The following is a 19696-nucleotide window of genomic DNA, read 5'->3' as shown; positions in this document are numbered from 1 at the left end:
AATCATAGCAAAGTCTCAGGTATAAAATGGTCATAAACAGAACAAGAGAGGGAAGCATGCTGGGCTCACAGTGGATTATACTTTCCTCAAATATGGGTTTAAAAGAAATGGAAATGAAACTAGACCTGCCCAAGGAAATAATCTCTTAACATTGAAAGGATGACTGGAAGTGCTGATGGATTTCCTAGCAAACAAAAAATTCTGAGTTTTCTGTTTCCTGTCAAGAATACACATGTTGAAATAGCTAGAGCTAAATCCATCCATTTATTATGCAGATACTTCCAGGGTACACTGCCTACATTTCTATTGAATATGAGAGAAATGATGAGAAAGACCTCACTCCTCTTAAATTCATGATGTAGTATGGAAAGTTTGACAAATGAAAGGAAATGTAAAGAAATATGCAACTAGGCTAGGCTAAGGCTAGTGGCTGGGAAGACATAGTAGAGCTTTTATTTCTAAAGAGTCACAGTTTCTTCACATATTCATTTTCACTAGCCAAAGTCCAGAATTTCTGAGGTTTAGACACTTAATAAAGAACAGCAGCTCAAACCATCTGTTTTTCTCCAAGGATGGAGATCCATCACACGCAAATTTTCACTTCACTCTAACCCTGTGAGAATATTATTGTCAGATGGAGAAGGAAGGTAACATTTGTTTTATAGCTAGCATGATAATTCACAGTGCTTTATAAAGTAGCTAAAGTCAATGGTGTAACAGAAGCTTTTGGGTGAAAGGAAAATAAAAAGAAAGAAATGAAGACACCATCATATTATGAGCTCCAAAGAAATTCCTTTTCTATAAGTTCCTTTGATCCATTTAAGTGTTCTGTTACAAATATTCTGGTGAAGAAATATGAAAAAAATTAAGGAGAACAACTGAACCTTGCTATAATAAGTCAGAGACACATTACAGAACAATGCTGGAGGGTTTGCAAAAAACAAAAATTAATTCCCAGAGTCCTATTGTACAGATCTGCAGATCATAGTAATGAAGTCTAAATTGTACCTGATAAGGAACAATGCTGCCATGAGCTGTGCCCCAGCATTTTGCTTCCTTTTGACCAATAAGATAATTAGCAGCTACTTGGGTCAAACATGCCACCTGCCAGAATAAAAATAGAAAGAAAAAGTTAATTTACCTGTAATCATTAACAAAATGTTATAGTATAAAAACCATTTCACTTCTTGTCATCATAGAGGGGAAAAGACACAAATTCAGTGAGAACATATACATGTCTGCATTCTCTTCATACAAATAAAGAACATTATTACATGACTAAGTAATGATCAGTTTAGAAATATGAACACAGAAAAATTCATCTCCTAAAAAGGCCATCTGTAGGCAGATGTCAGCCAAGCCAACAGCACCTTGATCTAGCCATGGGCAAAAAAAAAAAAACAAGCAAAAAAAAGCCACAACAAGATATGTCAGCAACTAGCATATGAACTCCCCTCTCTGGCTATGCCCTTATTCTTTTTGTCATGATAACACCAAAAAGCCTGCACCATCACTAAGGCCAGGAAACCAAAGCAAGGAGCTACAGTCTTCTGAGCTTTTCAACATATAAACAGAAATAATGCCAAGCTTCTATTCAGTCAGTTTAGTTGCATTTTGAAGAAAAAATAATGCCCAAGCATTTTTTACATAGGAAAATGAGATTTTTTTTAATTCATTAATAAACCTTTCTTCCCCTCTCCTTTGCATCCATCAATGCCTGAGAGAGGTAGGAGAGCTGGGTCAAAAGGACAGGAAAGGTGCCCCTACCCACCACTATCTGTAGTACTTGGAAGAGCAGGCCCTGTACCTTGCAGGGGCAGGAAAATAGATCCAACTCCATTGGCAGAGGTGTGGGCAAGCCAGCCCCAATATTGTGAGCATGGAAAAGCTGTCCCTATTATTCACCTGTCATGTAGCAATAAGGGCAGGAGAGAGATACCCACTATCCCACCCCATCCCTGCCCATCAACACCTGAGGCAGGTGGGAAAGCTAGCCCTGAGGTCAAGAGGGAAGGAAAGCTAGCCCTGTCCCTCATCTGCTTCAGCATCCAGAAGAATGGCCCTACACCATGCCTAGGCAACACAGTATAGCTGGCCCTGAAGGTGTAGATGTGGGAGATCTGATTCTGAGGACATGAAACAGGAGAATTAGCCCCACCATTTGCTCATTGATGCAAAGGGTGAATTCACCAAGGCAATGCAGGAGAGCTCTACCCAGGCCCAGAACCAGGGTTATAAGTTGTCCCGTACCAATATCCACACCATCTGTGACCTGTTGGAGCACCTGAAGGGACTCTGAAGACCCAAAGCTGCAGGATCTCCACAATGCAGGGCAACAGCAGGATAACCAAGAGGAGTCCCAGTGAGGGACCAGCATCCATAGTATAGGAGAAACCAGAGGCCTCGAACCAGACCAATGACTCTTTGCAATGAACACTTACAAGTAAAGATAAGTGGACAAAAGGGTTTACTGCATGACTCATTATGTCACACTACAGCTTCCATGATGACATCCCACCCCCTTTTTTTTCTTTTCATTTTTCTTTTTTCTCTTAAAATTTCTCTGGGAGAGGAGGCTGCAAGGACAGAGGGCAAATATGCAGGGACAGGAAATGAATGGGATTGAGATGCATGATGTGAAAGACACAAAAAAATAAATAAAAAGAAAGTTAAAAATAAAATAAAAATAAATAAACCTTCCTCATCTAAGCAAAAATTCCTACCTCTCTCAATTTGGTCTGATTCTCCATGCCTTCATTATTAGGCTCATTTTGTTTTTGAGCACCATAGATCTATTTAGGAGTCATCTGAAACCTCAGCTCCATTCTCTGAATCTTAGTGTTCTGTGGACAGATCCTGAAAAATCTCTTATTTTGACTTCAGTTGGCTTGTTAGTGGTTTGAGAGTTGAGACAGAGACTCAGTCTATAACCAGGCTACCCAGGAACAAACTTTATAGGCCAGGCTAGCTTCAAACGTGCAGCAATTCTCCTTCCTTCCTCATCCTGCTGTGTATTGGGATCATAGGCACATCCTGTAAACTTTCAGATCCACATAAGGAAATCATGAGGATAATGGAAGGATTTCTGTGACCATCCACAGGGATCTTAGGATCCCTGAATATGCAGGCCTCCAAAGATCAGGGCTGTAAAAGGGTGATAAATGATATTTTATAATTACAGGGGGAAAAAAAAACATCTGGCTTCATGACATAGCTTTGCTATAGCACTGGCTTAATTTTCCTTTTCGAGATCATCAGTTGTAACTGGGAACCTACCAAGCCTGTAATTCAAACACACCCAAAACTGACAGTAGCTTCTGGAACAACTCAGGTACTGATTTTTCGTGGCAAGGTGCCTTAACCATTTCTTGCCATGTGCCTGGAATGAGAACTCTACTTCCTACAAGAGCTGTCAACAGGAATCATGCTGAGTGAATCTTGCTGCTGTATCAGCCATTTTCCTTTACTATGGAGATTGACTCTCATTTTTTTTTTTTGTTCATTTACTGCTCTGCTGAAATTGGAACTGCCTTGTGGCAGCTGGTTTGGCTGTACTACCCAGGTGGCAAAACTAATAAATTCTGAGTCATCCACTTCTGGACTTCCATCTGGTCTTGGGCATTTGAACCATGAAACACTGCAGGGCTGCTTGGGCTGCCTAGTGCTAATGATCATTTCACAGACCACTTCCGTGTCTTTCAAAATGCAAAATCAAAAGAACATTTTGTAGTGAAAATGCCCTGGAAGGGATTCCAGATTCATGGTTTCTAAGTTTTGCCAACTTCCAAGTACGTACATGACTGTTGGCATCTAATTTGACCTCTTTGACCCCCAAACATTTTCCCTATAAAGTTATGCTCATTTTAGCTAAACTTATGGGTTTTAAAGTACTTCAAAATCAAAAATATTTGAAATCCTAATATATAGGCAGATAATATCCCAAGTGCTTGAAATGAAGCATTTGATATAACTAACCACAGAGAGTATGAACACAATTTACAAAACAGTAAATGATTTTAAAGTTTTCGATTAACATCTGTACTTCTAACCCTACTATTCCTTTAAGCTGTCAAATAATAAGACAAAAGGGATGCAATTGTAGCCATTTTCTCAAGATGCCTCTTCCTGAATTTTGGAGACATTTTCTGAAGTCTGAAATCTATAAGACAGATATTTCTTTCTTTTTGTGGTCCTATGTATTTTTCTTTCAAAAAAATCCCAAAGTCACTTTCTAAGACACTGATAATACTACAAGAATTCAAATTCATAAAGATAAATATTACAAGAAATTAATCACTATAGTTGTATTATGTCTATTCTTTACTTTAAAGTCAGCAAAGATACATGAAGCAGTAGATTGGGAGATGATCACAATCAAAACTGCAAACTCTGAAATGAGATAAGTAAGGGCTAGACTCAAGGCAGAATATCAACCTGGCTACCTTATTTCTTACCTATCTTATTTTCTTATTTTTCTCTTTCAATTGTGTGTGTGTGCGTGTGTGTGTGTGTGTGTGTGTGTGTGTGTGTGTGTGTGTGTGTTGAGTTAGGGTTTCTCTATATAGCCCTTGATGTCTTGAAATTCAGTATGAAGACCAGGCTAGCCTGGAACTCACAGAGATTGACCTGCCCAGCCCTTTAATTATTTTACTTCTGTTTGCCTGACTCTGCCTCAATTAGAGTGAATTTGAATTAAATACCAGAACTTATCTCTCAAATTGCTTCTAAATGGAAGATACTATCCATTTTCTTTATATATCAGTAATTAATCTCCAATATGCTTAAGAATTAGCAGGTTCTCAATGGACAGAAAGGTTAAATAAGATTTTAAGCCAGTTGTCATTAAAATAAAACCATGATTTGTTGGTAGCTTCTCAAAGACAAAGTTGGATGGGGAAAGAATTCTATTTTTGAAAAGAGAGCAATGGGGCTAAACTTAGCAGTTCAATATTTAAAGAGGGCATACAGATCTGAGAGTAATCTGATGTTTATAGGGCTTTATTTTAAGGCGGGAGAAGGGGGAAAACGTCAACAGCTATGAGGTGATTTTGTATGAAAAATCAGAGGTTTCTTGGGCAATTAGTGACAAATTTTTCACAAATTAAAAGAATGCAGGATGTGACTTTTAGGTTAATAACTACATACTAAACACTCATTCTAAATATTGCATTAGATCATTACTTTCATCCCCTAAACTTAGGCTCATTATTTCATCAAGTGGACGCTATATAATTTACTCAGAATGTTGCTTTTATATGGCTTCATCTAAACAAAAAAGCCAACTTTGGTTTAATAATAATAATTCTGCAGTAAATCTATTATTTTAAATAACATAGTGGTCATGATAGTCTTTGTATCTAACCAGAAGTCCAATGGGGACTAACCTAAGTGGATCACAAAGAGCATAGCCCCTAGAGGCTTGAGGAAGGTTGTACTCTTTTATTTCACACACACACACACACACACACACACACACACACACACACACAAAAGCCTCATGATGCCTCTCACCACCTGACCACAAGCTATATTTCCAGCAAGCAAACTGAAGCAATAAAATATTTCATCTACAAAAGAAAACAACTTTGAGAGCAAAAAGAAAACTAGAGCTCTGATCCATTGCATCAAAACAGGTCATTTTCCTCCTGCAGCCCTATATATTCTGGCCAATAGCTATGTTACATTAAATACCAAGCAAACATTAACTTACCCATCTCTCTATCCAGTCTTAATCATCAATTTTAACATCATCTTTTCCATCAGGCCCCATGTTCTTTACCTAAGTAATAAAATATTTCCTGACTTTAGGTCCTTCACATGCTTAGTTAGAGTAACCCCAAGGTATTTTATATCATTTGTGGCTATTGTAAAGGGTGATGTATCTCTGATCACCTGTTTGTCTGTTGCCTAGGGGAGGGCTACTGATTTTTTTTATGTTGATCTTGTATCCTGCTATGTTGCTAAAATTGTTTATAAGCTGTATCAGTTCCTTGGTTGAATTTGGGGGGTCACTCATATATACTATCATGTCATCTGCAAATAGGGAAAGCTTGACTTCTTCCTTTCCTAATTGTATCCCATTAATCTCCTTATGTTGTCTTATAGCTCTGGCTAGAACTTCAAGTACTATATTGAATAAGTATGGTGAGAGGGGACAGCCTTGTCTTGTTCCTGATTTTAGTGGTATTGCTTTGAGTTTCTCTCCATTTAATTTGATGTTGGCTGTTGGCTTGCTGTAGGTTGCCTTTATTATGTTTAGGTATGTTCCCTGTATTCCTGATCACTCCAAGACCTTTATCATGAAGGGGTGTTGGATTTTGTCAAATGCCTTTTCTGTGTCTACTGAGATGATCATGTGGATCAAGAACAGAAAGGGAGAACAAGGAATAACAGACCATGATAAATGATGACATGAGAACAGGAATAGGCAGAGTGCTGGAGAGGTCCCCAGAAATCCACAATGATACATCCTCTGTAGACTGCTGGCAATGGTCAAGAGAAAGCCTGAGCTGACCTAGTCTGGTCATCAGATGGCCAAACACCCTAACTGTCATGCTGGAACTCTCATCCAATAAGTTATGGAACTGGATGCAGAGATCCTTGACCAGGCCCCAGGTAGAGCTCCAAGAGTCCAATTGCCGAGAAACAGGAGGTACTGTAAGAGCGTGAATTGTTGAGACCAAGATTGGAAAAGCACAGAGATAAATAGCCAAACGAATGGAAGCACATGAATTATGAACCAAAGGCTGTGTGGAGGCCCCAGGTGGAGCAGGCCCTCTGGATAAGTGAGACAATTGAATAGCTTGGAGGCACCCAGGTTGTGGGACCTGGACCTGTCCTTAGTGCATGAGCTGGCTGTTTGGAACCTTGGGCTTACACAGGGACACTTTGCTCAGCCTGGAAGGAGGGGACTAGACCTGCCTGTACTGAATCGAGGAGGTTTAAATGAATCCCCAGGGGAGTCTTGGCCCTGGAGGAGATGGGAATGGAGGGGAGGGGGGGAGGGGGGGACGGGACAGGAGGAGGGAGGACAGGGGAACCCATGGCTGATGTGTAAAATTAAAACACAAATATAATAAATAACAAAAAATAAAAATAAATAAATAAAAATATTTCCTGACTTTAAATGAACAGTGTACCTAAATACAACTACTTTCTGCTATGTTTTCTAAGGTGAGCTTGTTCTACAATTACAAGGTAATAAGATGTCCAAACTAACAGGCACTAGATTAGGTCTTCCCCAAACATAGCAATGCATGTATCACTGCTGCATTGTAGAGGGCCAAAGGAATTCTTGTAACCTACCCCTGAGCTTCTGAATCAAATTCTGTAGGGATAGAACATGGGGAAAAAATAATTTGGCTAATGTACTTTTGCACACTGGATTTGAAAACCAAAACTCTAAGAAACAGTTAAACATTGCACATTGGTAAATAAAAGAATAGGGAAGAGAAATAACTTGTCTAAGGTCACAGAGCTAGTTAGTCACTCCAACTCTATTGTTTTCCCCATGTTATAACAATATCTGTGTCTCTTCTTGTTCCTCTTTTTAAATTAGGGACAAGTTCAGGGTAAATATTGTGTATTCTAAAACCTTTTACGTTCTCATGCACATAACACAGAACCTCAACACTGAAATTTTTAATAATATAAATAGTGCTCAATGTTTGTTTATTAAATAAATGCTTAAGTCCGTTCTATGAAAGATACTGTGCTGAATATGGGGATTGATGATAGATAGATAGATAGATAGATAGATAGATAGATAGATAGATAGATAGATACAGCTAGGTAGATAGAGAGATGTATGGATAGAGATAGGCTATACAATCTAGCTTCTTTTGTTCTTATGAATAGCTGAGAAAATAAGTATTAAGGCACTTGCTCTAGGGCAAAAAAGATTGATAGAAAAGCAGGAGAAGCTCAGTCAATCAAGGGCCTTTTGGCTAGGAGAAGCTGTGTCTGTACAAGCCAAAGGATTTACCTAGTAGTCACAAAAATGCTAAATAACACACAGACGTTGGTAATAAATATCTAATATGGGGCCATGACAACACAAAATAATCTGTAATCAGGGCCAGGAACTGCAACATTTCAACCTCTCTATAATCACTGAAGCTCTGACCAGGCTGTGGTTAAACCACACATCTCCTTCCCAGGACTTCACCAAAGAGATTTAACTTTCCTGGTAAACATACTGTCACACCAACTCGCCACTTTTTGTTCTGAATTTTCCATGAAATATGTAATTTTTTCAATAATTTGGAAGATTTACTCATTCTTTAGTCTGTTACAGTTACTCTAAGGTTACTCTAAGCTGCCATAGCCTATAGCCTGAAGAAGTAAGACGATGCCCTGATGTAGTTCCATCTCTGTCTAGTAGACTTAAAATGCTATCCTAGGCTCTGAATTTATGAACCTGACCAGTACCCAGTTCCCTCTATGCTCCTTGTAACTTAGAGCACCCCAAATTAAGTCGTGAAGTGTGGAATTTTCCTTTACACGCTAAAGATATAAAAGTCAGCTATTTTCCTTTGTCCAGAAGATTTCTCTGAAAGTTCTCCTTTGGAATGCTCCCGACAGTCTGTCCATGTCATCAGTCTTTCTTCTACTTTATAGCTATGCCTCTTTTTTTGTTCAAAATATAATTACTTCATTTCCCCCTTTCCTTTATTCCCTCCAAACCTTGGCGTGTCCTTTCCGTCACTCCCTCTCAAATTAAATGCCTCTTTTTCTTTTATTATAATTCTTATACATATATATGCATAACTATCTAAATAAAACCTACTGAATATAATTAGTGTTGTTTAAAGAGAATAAATGTGGGGTTATAGCCAGAGAGGCAACTGCCCTTGGGTCCCACCACTGGACACAGGCCATCCCGGGAGGACCTGAACAACTTGGCCCCAGTTTCCTGCCAATCAGCAGGCACTGCTGGAAGGCTTCCCTTTTCCAAGACTGCAGGCAGACACTGCAGTCTCCACACCCTGGCCCCACACCCATTTGCCTGAGACCCCAGCCACTTCCTGAGACTCAGAAACCAACCCCCAGCACCCATCCACCCCGAAACGCCCATCTAGACAAGAGGTGAGTGCCTGGGGTTATAGTCAGAGAGGAAACTGACCCTGGGTCCCACCACTAGACACAGGCCATCCCAGGAGGACCTGACCAACTTGGCCCCAGTTTCCTGCCAATTGGCAGGCCCTGTGGGAAGGCTCCCCATTTCCAAGACTGCAGGCAGACCCTGTAGTCTCCACATCCTGCCCCCACACCCATCTGCCAGAGACCCCAGCCACTTCCTGGGAATCAGATAATAGCCCTAAGCTTAAAGCCTGCCCTGGAACTCCCATCTGGACAAAATGAGGAGACCCCAGGGACTTCCCAAGACTAGAGTCCAGGCCCTCAGCTCCTATCTGGCCAGCACTCTCACCTGGACCAGAGCTCCCATCTGGCCCAGAGCTTCCATCTGCCCCAGAGAAAGGCTCCCTAAATCTCAACTCTCTCTGGACCAAGTACACTGATAAGACCAAGAACAAACCCAAGAGGAGATGGGCAGAAGTCAAGGCAGAAGTACACACAACAAAATAAAGACCAATACAACATCACTAGAACCTATCCCTTCTCCAACAGCTAGACCTGAACATCACAGAATGGAAGAAGAAGAAGAAGAAAACAACCTTATAAGTAACATTATGAAGAGGCTAGAACCTTATATAGAAGAAATCAAAAATAAAGTAGAGGAACAGACAAACAAAAAATGGGAAGGACGCTATAAAAAAATGGAGGAAAGGACAATTAAGCAGAAGAAAACAATAAATCCTTGAAAGAAAATCATGAATAAGCAAGGAAGACAGTCCAAGACCTGAAGAGGGAAATAGGAAAAATTAAGAAGACACTAGCAGAAGGAATGCTGGAAATAGAAAATCTGAGTAAACGAACAGGAAATTCAGATACAAGATTAACCAACAGAATGCAAGAGATGGAAGAGAGGATCTCTGGTGTGGAAGATACAGTAGAAGAAATAGATTCATCAGTCAAAGAAAACACTAAAACCAACAAAGTCATGACCCAAAATGTCCAAGAAATTTGGGACAACATGAAAAGACCAAACCTACAAATAATAAGGATAGAGAAAGGAGAAGAATAACAACTCAAAGGCACAGAAAATATATTTAACAAGATCATAGAAGAAAACTTTCCCAACTTAAAGAACGAAATGCCTATGAAGATACAAGAAGCATATAGAACACCAAACAGACTAGGCCCCCCAAAAAAGTCCCCTCGCCACATAATAATTAAACAATTAAATGTACAGAATAAAGAAAGAATACTAAGGGCAGCAAAGGAAAAAAGGCCAAGTGACTTATAAAGGCAAACCCATCAGAATAACACCCGATTTCTCAATGGAGACTTTAAAAGCCAGAAGGACCTGGACAGATATAATGCAGACACTAAGAGACCATGGATGCCAGCCTAGACTAATAGACCCAGCAAAACTTTCAATCATCATAGATGGAGTGAACAAGACCTTCCAAGACAAAACCAGATTTAAACAATACTTATCCACAAACCCAGCCCTAAGAAAGCACTAGAAGGAAAATTCCAACCTAAGGAAGGCAGATATACCCATGAAAACACAGGCAATAGATAACACCACAGTAGTAAACCCCAAAGAAGAGAAGTACACACACACTACCACCAAAAAATAAAAATAATAACAGGAACAAACAATCACTGGTCATTAATATCCCTTAATATCAATGGACTTAATTCACATATTAAAAAGACACAGACTAACAGAATGGATACAAAAACAGGACCCATCTTTCTGCTGCATACAAGAAACATACCTCAAATTCAAAGACAGACACCTCCTAAGAATAAAAGGCTGGGAAAAGACTTTCCAATCAAATGGTCTTAAGAAGCAAGCTGGTGTAGCCATCCTAATATCCAGCAAAATAGACTTCAAACTGAAATCAAAAAAGATCATAAAGGACATTACATACTCATCGCAGGAAAGAGCCACCAAGATGAAGTCTCCATTCTGAACATTTATGCCCCAAACACAAGGGCACCCACATATGTAAAAGAAACATTACTAAAGCTTAAATCATATATAAAACCCCACACATTAATAGTAGGAGACTTCAACACCCCACTTTCACCTCTGGACAGATTGGACAAATTGAAACTTAACAGAGACATAATGGACTTAACTGATGTTATGGCTCAAATGGACTTAATTGATATCTACAGAACATTTGACCCAAACAAAAAAGAATATACCTTCTTCTCAGTACCCCATGGAACCTTCTCTAAAATCGACCACATACTTGGCCACAAAGCAAATCTCAACAGATACAAAACAATTGGAATAACCTCCAGTGTTCTATCAGACCACCATGGTTTAAAGTTAGATTTCAACAACAGAAAAAACTACAGAAATCCTGCAATCTCATGGAAACTGAATAATGCTCAACTGAATCACCAATGGGTTAAGGAAGAAATAAAGAAAGAAATTAAAGACTTCCTAGAGATCAATGAAAACGAATGCACCACATACTCAAACTTATGGGACACTATGAAAGCAGTGCTAAGAGGGAAATTCATAGCATTGAATGCCCACATAAAGAAGCTGGAGAAATCTCACCCTAGTGACTTGACAGCACACCTGAAAGCCTGTGAACAGGAAGAAGCAAAGTCTCCCAGGAGGAATGGACACCAGGAAATTATCAAATTGAGAACTGAAATCAATAAAATAGACATAAAGAGAAAAATACAAAGGATTAATGAAACAAAGAGTTGGTTCTTTGAGAAGATCAACAAGATAGACAAGCCCTTATACAAACTAACCAAAACACAGAGAGAGAGCATCCAAATTAACAAAAGCAGAAATGAAAAGGGGGACAAAACAACAGACAATGAGGAAATCCAGAGAATCATCAGGTCATACTTCAAAAACCTCTATTCCACAAAACTGGAAAATCTAAAAGAAATGGATGATTTTCTGGATAGATACCACATACCTAAGTTAAATCAAGACCAGATAAACCATTTAAATAGTCCAATAACCCCTAAGGAAATAGAATCAGTCATTAAAATCTCCCAACCAAAAAAAGCCCTGGACCACATGGTTTCACTGCAGAATACTACCAGATCTTCAAAGAAGACTTAATACCAATACTCTTTAAATTGTTCCACACAATAGAAGCAGATGGAATATTACCAAACTCCTTCTATGAGGCTACAATTACCCTGATTCCTAAACCAAACAAAGATGCAACAAAGAAAGAGAACTATAGACAGATCTCCCTCATGAACATTGATGCAAAAATATTCAATAAAATTCTGGTGAACAGACTCCAAGAACACATCAAAACAATTATCCACCATGATCAGGTAGGCTTCATCCCAGGGATGCAAGGGTGGTTCAATATACGAAAGTCTGTCAATGAAATACACCATATAAACAAACTCAAAGAAAAAAACCACATGATCATCTCTAGATGCAGAAAAGGCATTTGACAAAATCCAACACCCCTTCATGATAAAGGTCTTGGAGCGAGATGACAGTATACATGAGTGACCCCAAAAATTCAACCAAGTAACTGATACAGCTAATAAAAACCTTCAGCAACATAGCAGAATACAAGATCAACTCAAAAAAAATCAGTAACCCTCCTATATACAATAGACAAACAGGCTGAGAAGGAAATCAGAGATACATCACCCTTTACAATAGCCACAAATAATATAAAATACCTTGGGGTTACACTAACTAAGCATGTGAAGGACCTATATGAAAAGAACTTTAAGGCCCTGAAAAAAGAAATTGAAGAAGATGTCAGAAAATGGAAAGATCTCCCATGCTCTTGGATAGGCAGGATTAACATAGTAAAAATGGCAATCTTACCAAAAGCAATCTACAGATTCAATGCAATCCCCATCGAATTACCAACACAATTCTTCACAGATCTGGAAAGAATAATACTCAACTTCATATGGAAAAACAATAAACCCAGGATAGCCAAAAGAATCCTGTACAATAAAACAACATCTGGAGGCATCACAATCCCTGACCTCAAGCTCTACTATAGAGCTACTATAATAAATACAGCTTGGTCCTGGCATAAAAACTGACATGTAGACCAATGGAATCTAATTGAAGACCTGACATTAACCTGCACACCTATGAACATATAATTTTTGACAAAGAAGACAAAAATGTACAATGGAAAAAAGAAAGCATCTTCAACAAATGGTGCTGACATAACTGGACGTCAATGTGTAGAAGGCTGCAAATAGATCCATATCTGTCACCATGCACAAAACTTAAGTCCAAGTGGATCAAAGACCTCAACATAAATCCAGTTACTCTGAACCTGATAGAAGAGAAAGTAGGAAGTACTCTTGAATGCATGATCACTTTCTAAATATAACACCAGTAGCACAGACACTGAGGGAAACAATTGATCAATGGGACCTGTTGAAACTGAGAAGCTTTTGTAGAGCAAAGGACACGGGTCAACAAGACAAAGCAACAGCCTATAGAATGGGAAAAGGTCTTCACCAACCCCACATCTGACAGAGGGCTGATATCCAGAATATATAAAGAACTCAAGAAATTAGACATCAAAATGCCCAACAGTCCAATTAAGAAATGGGCTATAGAACTAAACAGAGAATTCTCAACAGAGGAAGTTCAAATGGCTGAAAGACATTTAAGGAATTGCTCAACATCCCTAATTATTCAGGAAATGCAAATCAAAATGACTCTGAGATACCAGCTTACACCTGTCAGAGTGGCTAAGATCAAAAACACAGATGACAGCTTATGCTGGAGAGGATGTGGATCAAGGGGAACTCTCCTCCACTGCTGGTGGGAATGCAAGCTTGTACAGCCACTTTGGAAATCAATATGGTTCTTCCTTAGAAAATTGGGAATCTATCTCCCTCAAGACCCAGCTGTAGCATTCTTGCCCAATCATACCTCAAGGACATTTGCTCAGCAATGTTTGTATCAGCTTTGTTTGTAATAGCCAGAACCTGGAAACAACCTAGATGCCCTTCAACTGAAGAATGGATAAAGAAAATATGGTACATATACACAATGGAGTACTACTCAGCAGAGGAAAACAATGACATCATGAGGTTTGCAGGCAAATGGATAGATCTAGAAAAAATCATCGTGAGTGAGGTAACTCAGACTCAGAAGGACAAACATGGTATGTACTCACTCATTGGAGGATACTAGATGTAAAACAAAGATGACTAGACTGCTACTCACAACTCCAGGGAGGCTACCTAGAAAACAGGACCCTTGGAAAGACACAGGGATCACCCAATGATAGAGAAATGGATGAGATCTACATGGACAACAGCGGGAGTAATGAAGGGCAAGGTTTGAGGGAAAGAAAGCTTAGGGAAGCAGGAGATCCCAGCTGGATCAAGAACAGAAAGGGAGAAAGAGGAATAACAGACCATGATAAATGAAGACCACATGAGAACAGGAATAGGCAGAGTGCTGGAGAGGTCCCCAGAAATCCACAAAGATATATCCTCTGTAGACTCCTGGCAATGGTCGAGAGAAAGCCTGATCTGACCTAGTCTGGTGATCAGATGGCCAAATACCCTAACAGTCGTCTTGGAAGTCTCATCCAATAACTGATAGAAGTGGATGCAGAGATCCTCATCCAGGCCCCAGGTGGAGCTCCAGGTGTCCAACTCTCGAGAAAGAGGAGAGACTGTAAGAGCGTGAATTGTTGAATCCAAGATTGCAAAAAGCACAGGGACAAATAGCCAATTGAATGGAAGCACATGAATTATGAACCAACGGCTGAGGAGCCCCCAGCTAGATCAGGCCCTCTGGATAAGTGAGACAACTGAATAGCTTGATCTGTTTCTGAGGCACCCAGTCTGCGAGACGAGGACCTGTCCTTAATGCATGAGCTGGCTGTTTGGAACCTTGGGCTTATGCAGTGACACTTTGCTCAGCCTGGAAGGAGGGGACTGGACCTGTGTGTACTGAATCCACCAGGTTTAAATGATCCCCAGGGGAGTCTTGGTCCTGGAGGACATGGGAATGGAGGGGAGGGGTTGGGGGAAAGGTGGGTGTGGGGGCGGCCAGGGGGGAGGACAGGGGAACCCATGGCTGATGTTTAAAATTAAAGCACATAATAATTAAAAAAATAAACAAAGAGAATAAATGTGTGAGAAAACATAAATACAAGGATAAATGAAATGATTAAGGCAATCTGGTATTTGAAAACCAAATTAAATAAAGAGATAGAAACACTGAGGAAAAAACTAAAGCTGAAATTAAAATGGAATTGAAGAACTCAATAACCCAATTATAAAACTCAGGGGAAGTGCCTCATACATAGAATGGATCCAGTAAAAGATAGAACATTTAGTCTTGAAGAAAAAGTAATTAGACCATACAAGAAATGAATATGAAAAGAAAAATTTAAAACAGTAAAGGAATACACAGGAACTTTGGGAACCATGAAATGCACAAAGCTTTAAATTATTGGCATAGAGAGGGAGAAGAACCAAAGTCAATGGCATAGACAAGATCATCAAGGTCATAGAAGAATGCTTCCCCAAAGTAAGGAAAGACTTGCTTATACAGATTCAATGAGCACATGACACAGAACACCAAATAAAAAGACTAGGAAAGAAACTGCCTACAAAACAAATGCATAAAACATTAGATATACAGAACAAGGAAAGTAGTAAAATCTGCAAAAGAAAAAACGTAAGTCACATATAAAGGAAAATACACCACAATAACAGCTGTGTTTCCTGCCAAAAAAAAATCTTTGAAAGCCAGGAGTACCTGGAGACATGTACTCCAAGTTCACAAATACCATGGGTGCCAACATAGACTACTTTACCCAGAAAAACTATCATCCATAGTTGAAAGAAAAATAAATCCATGACACAAGTAGTGTAATGGAATTCACACCCACCAAAGCAACCTTATGGAGAATACTGAAAGTAATATTCCAGAATGAAGAGAGGAACAAACACAGGCAAGATACTTAAAAAGGAAACAAATGATGCCATAGCTAGTGAGACACAAATATGACTAGAAACACTAACAGCAATATGCAACAAAATCATTCCAATCAATACACACTTTCACTAATAACTTTATCTATTACTTACCACGATTTTCAAATCTAAAGAAACATAGTAGAGCAGATTAAAGAAACAAAATCCATATTCCTGTTCTCTACAAGAAATTAAACTTTAAATAAGAGATTACCTAAAAGAGATAGAATAGAAAAAGGCACCCAAGAAAATGGTATCTGATGAAATAGACTTCAAACTAAAACTAATAAGAAGCAATAAAGAAGGAACTTCATTCTGATCCAGGGAACAATTAACCAAGAAGATATTATAGTCCTAAATACATAAGAACCAAATTCAGGTGAGCCAAATTTCATTAAAAGCATATTACTTCAATTAAAGACAAATATTAACACCAACTCAATAATACTACACAATTTCATTATCCCACTTTCTTCAGTAGAAAGATTATCTGAACAAAAAATAAACAAAGAAACCTTAGAATTAAATGATATTACATATCAAATAGACTTAACAGATATATACAAGATATTCCGCTAAAACATCAATGAATATGCATTCTAATCAGCAGGCCAATAAAATTTCTCTAAAACAGACTACATCCTGGGACATACAACAGAACTTAACAAAATCAGAAAAGTAGAAATAGCTCTGTGTACAATCTAACTATAATTTTTAAAATATAAAATTTATAACAAACATCTAGTAAGTACACAAACACATGGACATTAAATAACTCATTATTTGTTGATGATATGGGTCAAAGAATAATTTTTTTAATTCCTGGACTAAATGAAAATGAAAATCATAACACATTAAAATCAGTCACAAGAGGAAAATTTTTTATCTCTAAGTGCCTACTTAGAAAATCAGAAAGAGCACAAGTAAATAACTTAATGATGCAACTCAAGACTTTGGACAAACAGGAACAAACCAAACCCAAATCCAGTAGATGGCAAGAAATAATAAAACTTGGAGAAGAAATAAATGAGATCAAAACAAACAAATAAAAAACAATATATTAGAAAGAATCAAGGATTCTAAGAGCAGTTTGAGGGATTGTTTTGTTTTGTTTTGAGAAGATAAAAAAGATTGACAGACTCTTGACCCAACTAGCCAAAATAACGGGAGGACTCAAATTAACAGAATCAGAAATGAATAGTAAAAGATTACAACAGATCCCAAAGAAATTCAGGATATCATAAGGGAATACTTTAAAAATCTGTACTCCATTAATTTGGAAAATCTAAAAGAAATCTAAAAGAAACCACTAAAGTTAAACCAAGAAGAGATAAACAATCTAAACAAATCCATAACAAAGAAGATTGAAACAGCAATAAAAATCCTTCTGACGGAAAGAAACCCAGGCACAGATGGATTCACAGCAGAATTATACCAGACTTCCACAGATCTACAACCAATACTCCCTGAATTACTTTTTCAAAAATAAAAAGGGAAGGAGTACTTTCACACTCCTCTATAAAGCCAGCATCACTTTAATACCAAAAAGTAACACATGTACACACACACAAAAAAAAAAAAAATGCTAAAAGCCAATAACCCTAATGAACATATGTTAAAATTGGTAGTAAAATATTTGCAAGCCAAATAAAGGAAATAAAGGCACCTATCAAAAAGAATACACACTACAGTAAAATTAGCTATATCCTGGAGGTGCTAGGATGGTTCAACATACATAAGTCAATAAATGTAATCAACCATATAAATTTTCTTAAAGGCATCACATGATTATCTCAATAGAAGAAGAAAAGTCTTTGAGAAAATATAGCATGCCTTCATAATAAAAGACCTAGAAAGCATAGTACTGGGGAGAACACACCTCCACCTAATAGAGGCTACATATGACAAACTCATCGCTAAATGGAGAAAGAAATTGAAGCAATTCCATTAAAATCAGGAAAGAGATAGGACCATCTCCTATCCCCACTCCTCTTTAATATACTTCTTGAAGCAATATCTGGAGCAATAAAGGAAAAAGTAAATTAAAGGGATACAAATAGCAAGAGAAAAAGTAAAATTACCCCTATTTGGATATGATATTGTACATAAGAGATCCTGAAATTTCTACAAGAAAATTTCAAGAAACAATTTCAGCAAAATGGCAGGATGCAAAATCAAATTACAAAAATCAGTAGCTTTTCTAAATATTAAGAGCAAATATGCAGAGAAAGAGATCATGGGCGTACTCTTTTTAAAAGAGTCTCAAAGAAAATAAAACATCTAGAAATCAACCTAACCAAGGGCATAAATGATCTTTACAATGAAAAGTTCAAATCTCTGAAGAAAGAAATCAAGGAAGACACTATAAATGGAAAGACTTCCAATGCTCATGAATTGTTAAAATGATGATTTTACCAAAAGCAATTTACAGATTCAGTAAATCCTAATCAAAATGCTCATAATATTCTTAACAAAAATAGAAAAAATCCTAAGATTAATATGGAAGCACAAAAGACTCCAGATAGCCACAGCAATCCTCAGAAAAAGAACAATAGGGGAAGGGTTATCAGTGCAGACTTCAAGACAGAAACAGTAAGGTAGTGACCCCAAAACAAACATGTAGACAAATGGAACAAAATAGAAAACCCAAACATGAGTACATGGACCTACAACCATCTGATACTTAATAATGCCAAAAACAAACACTAAAGAAAAGACAGCATCTTCAACAAATGGTGCTGGATATCAACAGGAAGTATGGAATCAGAACCGTATCTCTCACCCTGCAAAAAAATGAACTCTGAATGGATCAAAGACCTCAATGTGATACCTGATAGGCTGAAATGCTAGAAGAAAATATGGGTTGGACCCTACAAAATATAGGTGTTGGAAAGGATATTCTGAATAGGAATTTATTTGCTGAGGAATTAAGTCCAACAAATGGCAAGTGGGACCTCATAAAATTAAAAATCTTCTGTACAGTAAATAGAACAATCAGGCAGAAAGAGGAACTTCATATAATTGGAGAAAATCTTTGCCAGCTATACATCTGACAGGGTATTAATATCCAGAATATAAAAAGAAATAAAAAACAAATGAACCAATTCAAAATGGGCTATGAACCTGAATAGAGAGTTCTCAAAAGGAGAAATTATAATGGCTAAGAAATAACTCAAAACATGTTCATCCTTAGCAACTAAGGGAATAAAAATGAAAATAACTTTGAGATTTCATCTTACTCCAGTCAGAATGCTTAAGAAGAAAATAATAAATGCAGGAGGGGATATGAGAACAGGGGAACCATCATTCACCATCAATAGAATGATAAATGGGTAACAGTCACTTTGGAAATCAGTATGGAGAATTTTCAAAAAGCTGAAAATAAATCTACCCTATGACAAAACTATACAACTCTTTGGTGTATGCTCAAAGGACTTAACTTCCTGCTCCTTGATGATACTTGCTCACCCATGTTGCTTGCAGCTCTGTTCACAATAGCTAGGAATAGGAATATTCACCTAAATATCCTTCAACTGACAAATGGATAATGAAAATGTGGAACATATACACAATGGAATTCTGTTCAGCTATAAAGAAAAATGAAAGCATGAAATTTGTGTGTCAGTGGATAGAACTAAGA

General features: G+C 37.9%; 1 protein-coding gene across 1 annotated transcript in view; it reads right to left on the bottom strand.

Moving 5' to 3' along the window:
- Sugct (succinyl-CoA:glutarate-CoA transferase) overlaps positions 1-19696 on the bottom strand; it is a 668818-nt gene that overhangs the window by 581206 nt on the left and 67916 nt on the right. Inside the window, 1 exon segment of the mRNA XM_036188867.1 lies at positions 1009-1104. Coding sequence (XP_036044760.1) covers positions 1009-1104 — 96 coding nt within the window.

This window comes from Onychomys torridus, chromosome 5 (assembly GCF_903995425.1).
Source record: "Onychomys torridus chromosome 5, mOncTor1.1, whole genome shotgun sequence".
NCBI classification, from domain to species: Eukaryota; Metazoa; Chordata; class Mammalia; order Rodentia; family Cricetidae; genus Onychomys; species Onychomys torridus.
Note: the sequence above shows the minus strand (reverse complement) of the source record. Positions and strands in the feature narration are given on the sequence as shown.